Source organism: Sciurus vulgaris (assembly GCF_902686455.1).
Source record: "Sciurus vulgaris genome assembly, chromosome: 16".
In the NCBI taxonomy this organism is placed as follows: Eukaryota; Metazoa; Chordata; class Mammalia; order Rodentia; family Sciuridae; genus Sciurus; species Sciurus vulgaris.
In genome coordinates, this window is record NC_136477.1 from 4,662,557 (window position 1) to 4,668,881 (window position 6,325).

General features: G+C 47.6%; 1 protein-coding gene across 1 annotated transcript in view; it reads left to right on the forward strand.

The window, feature by feature from the left end:
• Positions 1 to 699, forward strand: part of ADGRE1 (adhesion G protein-coupled receptor E1) — a 49,463-nt gene extending 48,764 nt beyond the window's left edge. The window contains exon 22 of the mRNA XM_079115080.1: positions 224 to 699. Coding sequence (XP_078971206.1) covers positions 224 to 229 — 6 coding nt within the window. The 3' untranslated portion in view covers positions 230 to 699. The remainder of the gene's footprint in view (positions 1 to 223) is intronic.
• The last annotated feature ends 5,626 nt before the right edge of the window (positions 700 to 6,325 follow it).

Below are 6,325 nucleotides of genomic sequence, written 5' to 3' on the forward strand. Positions count from 1 at the left end.
TGGCTTTTGGGTTAGCTAGTGCCTAAACTACTAGCTTTGGGTGCCTGCTACACTGAGGACAATCACTTCTCAACATTCCAATGTTTATCCTGGTAGTCTCTGCCACTATATTTATCTTCGGGGGCATTTTGGTAAGACCCATGGCTGTAGATATGACCTTTGTACTCATTTTCTTATTAATCATCCTTCAAACTCTGAGAAAGTTTTCTTTTCTCTCTACCAGGGTTGACGTCCTTTCCTGCTTTCGAATACACCGTCACGGAACAGGCTTTGAGGATTCCAAGTGCCTGCAGGAGCCTGGGCTGCATGCCCTTCACTGCCTCCTGTAGACATGCAGGATCTCACCGGCTGTGAACTCTCTGGGTGGGGTGGGGGCTGGGGTCTCATGCTCTGGTGAGAATCAAGAGTTTCTGCTCCAAATCACTGTCTCATCCTCTGCGACTGGCAACTCTCTGTATCCCCAGAGTTGTTGAAGATAACGGATCGCGGTGCAAGGCACGACCGAGAACACGTGGCTGCCTTGTTTTTCCCTATGCCAGTTGGTGCAGGGCTCCCAGCCTGCCCCTCTGCCCCTGTCACGTGCCTGGCACAGAGCGGCTTTTAAGAAATGACTGGTTGTGTGAGTGAGTTACCATAAGACAAATGTTCTTCCTGCTTTTAAAGAAATGATCAATAAAATCTAATGACAGTTCTCTGGAACCCCACCGTGCTTAGGCAGAGGCTTCTTTCACACAGACACTTAACAGGATTAAACTGGTAAGTGGGAGCTGTTGGTGGAACAGAGTTCCAGGGCTTCCTGGAGAGAAGCACTGGCTGAAAACACCCTTTGTAAAGTGCCCTGGTTTCCAGGGTGTCCAGGTAACAGACAGTTCCCTTGTTTTTTACAGAAACTTTCTTAGGGCTTGGGTAGGATTCTCTGCTCAGAAAGTTACCAGCACCTGTTCTTCAAATCTTGGGTGCTCAGGGGAGAGAAGAAGGGGGTGAGAATTTAGATTGTAGACATCCTTCCTTCAATGGGCACTGGGAAACCCTCCTACTGAAAGTGTGGTCCACAGACCAGCAACATCACAGCACTGGAGAGCTTGCTGGCAAATCAAGGCCCACGTCAGACTCCACCCCAGATCTACTAGCTCAGAGCCACGCCTCCTGGGATCACCTGCCAATGCGATCCCAGGAGTGCGGGGGGGGGGGGGGGGGGGGGGGCGCCTGGCTCTCCTTGCAGTGCTTGACAGAGTTCCACTGAAGGATGATTGCAGAGACTCATCCTAAAAGCATTGCATGCCAGCTGTATGCCTCCCTAGCTTGGATGTTATTCTGTGCAGTTTTCCTAATGATATATTACTCACTTCCGTCTGGGGATCTTGCTAGAGGTGATGGAAATAATTCTACAAATTTCCAGAAAAACATCATGGAGACAAAACACATGTTGAAACCCTGTGATGTTAACCTCACTACAGGAGAATGTTTTTATTATGTTAAAAATCAAACACTGCATTTATTGGCACAGCCAGAACCTGTTGGGGCACAGAAACTTATAGATAACAACATTTCCCCAAGTTCTAAGCACAAAGCACCTCCCACAGTAGGTACTAGATATGGACCAGCTTATTTTATCAATGGCAAGCCCTGGTACCCCCCTAAAGGCAAGCCCTTAGAGAAGGTAGATATAGATCTCCCCCTGTCTCCTACAGGGTGGTTTAATCCAGATGATGGTTTTGTTTATGTGTGGTGGTAAGGTAAATGAATAAGGTTTCACAACATTCCTTCCTTCCTACAAAGAATATGTCACCCCTATAATAAACATTGGTACATAATAACCATTGGGACCGCTGCCCTCCTGTAGCCCTTAACTCAGCAATTTAGATATTAACCAGAAGGACCTAGTAGAGATGGTCACATGACATTATTTTATCACTTTACCACAAAAGTAATAAGAATAATCTTAGGTCACATAGAGTTTAGATATTAAGGAAATAAACATTGTATTAGCTCATTGACGTAGTTAGATATGCTTAAAACAATTGTGATTAGGTAAGGATGATCTGTAAGGTTACTGTTTTCTCATAATCTTTCGGTAAAAAAATTTCTGCCTATACTTTGGAAACTTCTTTGATTTTATTAATCATAAGCCTGTCATCATAGCCTGATGAAAAATGTATATAAACCCAGCCTTCCCCAGAATAAAGTGGGATTGATTGCACCAGAACTAGAGTCTGTGTCTTTCATTCTCCATCCATCGCCGACGCTGTCTCCCCGCGCCCGGTTTACCAGTGTGGAGCCCATGGACTCCTGCTAGGGCTGGACTCCGGCACAGGAGACGTGGGTAAAGTGGGCCAGGACATTCCTCTGCTCATGCTGATAGCAGGGCTTATCCTGGAAGCCAGAGGAAAGCCTTCTTGAATTCGAGCCTTTGCACCTGCCTTCTCTTCCTTGGAAACTGACCCCCTCAAACTGCTAATTTCCACCTCCTGAGTCTTGCTTTAATCACACTTCTACGAGGAAGAATTCTCTGCATCTGCTGAGGCAGGAATCGTCTTTGTATGCCCCTTTGAACATCATGTTTTCTCACCCTATATTGTAATTTTCCCTTTATTGGGCATTTCCAACTTCAAATGTGTCACCAGCAGGATGGAGATTGTGCTGAGTGACATTGGATGTTGGACCGTGTGATCACAGGAAACTCAGCAGGTGGAGCCTCTGCTATTCTCAGTGGTTACCATGCGGGAGTCTGGTCTGATGGCTGTTTATAAACAGGGCTTCCTGCAAACCATGTTGGCTTGTGTTCAGAGCGCTCAAGGCAGAGGTGACAGAGATAAGGGACACGGGCGCAGTTGATGGCAGTCACTCATGGCCAGTGGTGGTAGGCCGAGCGTGTCCTGGGCTCCGAGTGTGGTCTCTGCCGCCCACACCCCTTCCTCCTGCCTGGAGCCTGGGCTTGCACCTGCGGCTGGCCTTGGCCAACAGACTGTGAGCAAGTGTGGCTCAGGCAGAAGTTTCCACACCGCGCGCGCTTCCCTGCCGCCTTGTCCCCTCTGCATCCTCACCTGGGGGTGAGAGCGCGCCCAAGCTCACCTGTGGGCGCGCCGGAGAGCCGGGCATTCCGGTTACTCAAGCCCAGCGCAGTCAGCAGCTTGGCAGCCCCGCGGGGCCACCGAGTCGCGGGGTCCTTCTTGGGGACGCTCAGCCTCCAGTGGTTCGCTGCGAGGCAGTATTTGCAGCAACTGCGAAGGACACAGCAGGCGGCCAACCGACTGCGACTGCGGCGTCCTGCCTTTGGCAGAGGCGCTTGGAACTGAGAGGCGGGGTCTGGCTTCGTTTCCTGGGAACCGGCAGGAGCGACAGTCCTTCCATTAACCAAGGGTCTGGCGCCTCTCCGCTTTCACATGTTGGTCCAAAATGCTGTCGCCTTCAGGAACTGTGGGTTTCCAAGGCAAGCCGTGACCGCAACCACAAGAAATCTTGTTTTAAAAAGTTTAATAGTACAAATGTCTGGGGTACCGAGTGACAACTCCGTACGTGCGCACTGTGTGCAGTGATCATCTCAGGGCAGTGGATGTTCCTCTTCATGAAACGTAACATTTCACTACCGGCTGATGATTGTGCACCTTGATACCGCACAGCGCGATATTTCAATACACGTATGCAGCCTATTGAGATATCACACGGTGCCGTATCAATTCGTACAATTATCAGACGGTAATGTATCAAATCAGGTGGCTAACATTTCCTCTTCCTTAAACATTTTTAAAGAAACCTTTAGAAAGTTACGTAATGATTGTACATGCTTATGGGGCCTTTCTTTTTAAATCAGTGCATCACTATTATACCCTAACGCAGGGTTGGTGGTGACACTCACACATGCAGGGAGCAGTGTGGTCAGTCGGTGCCAAGCTCCTCCCCTCGCCTGCTCCCCCTTCCACTTCCTCCCTGTGGCTGTTCTCCTATTTTCAAGAGATCCCCGTTTTAAAATTCCTTCTCTCTCTCTAGCTTCTGCACTTGAGAGAAAAATTTGATCCTTGATTTTCTGGGTCTGGTTTTTTTCACTTAGCCTGATGTTCTCCAGTTCCGTCCATTGACTGGCAAATGCTGTACTTTCATTCTTCCTTATGACTGAGTAATATTCTGTTGTGTACATATACCACATTTTCTTTATCCATTCATCTGTTGATGGGCACCGAGGCTGGTTGCATAACTTGGCTATTGTGAATTGTGCTGCTGTAAACATTGAAATGCAGCTCTCACTGTAGTGTTCTCATTTTTAGTTATTTGGGATCAATATTGAGGAGAGGATTGATCAATATTGGGATCAATATTGGGTCATATGGTGATTCCAGTCCTAGTTTTTCGAGGACTCTCCATACTGCTTTTCAGAGTGGTTGCACTAATTTGCAGTCAGCCCCACCAGCCATGTCTGAGTAAACCTCTTCCCCACATCCTCACCAGAATTTATTATTTGCATTCTTGATGGTTGCCATTCTAACCAGGGGAGATGAAATCTCAGTCTATTTTGATTTGCACTTCTCTGATTGCTAAATATGTTGAAAATTTTTTCATATATTTGTTAGCAAGTTGCCTTTTTTTTTTTTTTTTTCTGTTGAGAAATATCTGTTTAGTTCATTTGCCCATTTACTGATTGGGTTGTTTTGTGCTAAGTTTTTGGAGTTCTTTATGTATTCTGCATATTAATCCCCTGCCAGAGAAGCAGCTGGCAAAGATCTTCTCCCATTCTGTAGGCTCTCTTCACGCCTTGTTTCCTTGCTCAGCAAGCTTTTGGTTTGATGTTGTCCCACTTACTGATTCTAGGTTTTATTTCTTGAGCTTTGATATTTCAGTACATGAGTACAATATGTACTGACCAAATCAGGGTAATCAGTGTTTTCATCTTCTCACCACGATTGTGTGCTTGGAGTCTTTGAGCTCCCCTAGTGCGGTTATTCAGGAAGCATATACACCCCATGCCGCAGAACTCCAGGACTTACCCCTGCTGACTGCGTTCTTCTACCCAGGACCACCTTCCATCCCCGCTCAGTCCCTGGTACTCACCACTGTGAATCCCAGGTTCTTCTTAACAGCCACGTGTAAGCGAGAACATGCTGTCTATCTTTCTGAGTCTGGCTTATTTCACTAACCATGATGTCCTCCAGTTCCGTCCGTGTTGCTGCAGATGGCGGGATTCTGTCCTGCTTTATGGCTGAATGGCACCCCACTGTGTATCTGCACCACGTTGGGTTGGGGTCAGCAGTTCTCATCAGTAGTGGGTGGGTGAGAGACTGGTGGCTTCCTTCGCCCCTGTGATCTCAATTGTCGCCACTAGAGGGGGGAAGAGACAACAGAACGGAAGGTTTCTCCCCTCCCAAATTCAATGGGACAGAGCTGCTGTTAAAACTTAGATCCCGCCAAATACAGGTTCCATTCACTGGAGAAATATTTGCTGAATGTCTACCCTGTGCTTTTATCTCTCAGAACATTAAAGTAGCTGAAAGTATCGAAAAATTGAAAAGATAGGGTTTTAGGACTCAAAGCATTAATATTTCATTAATCCCCAAACCAGAATTATTAAAATTGTACTTTCCTGGTTTTAATAGAAGTTAAACTCACCAATAATATTCTGAAAATCAACTGGAGGAAAAAAGTAACCGTTAAAAATACCGTTCAGCAGAGCACTCACTTAGCTGGGTTCCAGCCCCAGTTCCCCCAAATAAAATATGCTAAGCAGCCTTAAAAACGAAAGAAATCCTGCTATTTGCGGGAACACAGACGAACCTAGAGGACGCTCTGCTGAGTGAAAGAAGCTGCACAGAGAGGCAAATGCTGAGTGGGCTCACCTGCCTGTGGAACCTCAAACCTTGTGGAGGTCACAGAAATAGGGGCAGAGCTGACCGCAGAGTGGGTGGGGGCCAACCCCGGGGGGGCCTGTGGTCAGAGGGCAGAGGGCGGAGTCAGGGTGAGGGGCCCAGCCTCCCCACACAGCTCGGGGACTGCAGGTCACCATCGTGCAGGCTGGAAATTCGCCGGGAGAGGATTTCAGGGGTTTGCCAAAGGCACCGCACAAGACAGCCACGAGCAAGCCGGCTGCATCAGCTCTCCTGACTGTCTGGCCTGGCGTATCCAAACATCACGGGACAGCGCTACTTTCTATTTTTTGAGGACCCTCCAAATAAAGTTCTAGTTTTAATTTTTCGAGGGACCTCAAAAAGTTAAAAATGGAGCAACTGCCTGATCTGGCAATCCCACTACCACGTATGTAGCCAAAGGAACTGAGATTTGCTACACTCCCTTATTCACGGTATTCCAGGCCCCCAGAGTCAGGAGCACCAGCAGTGGA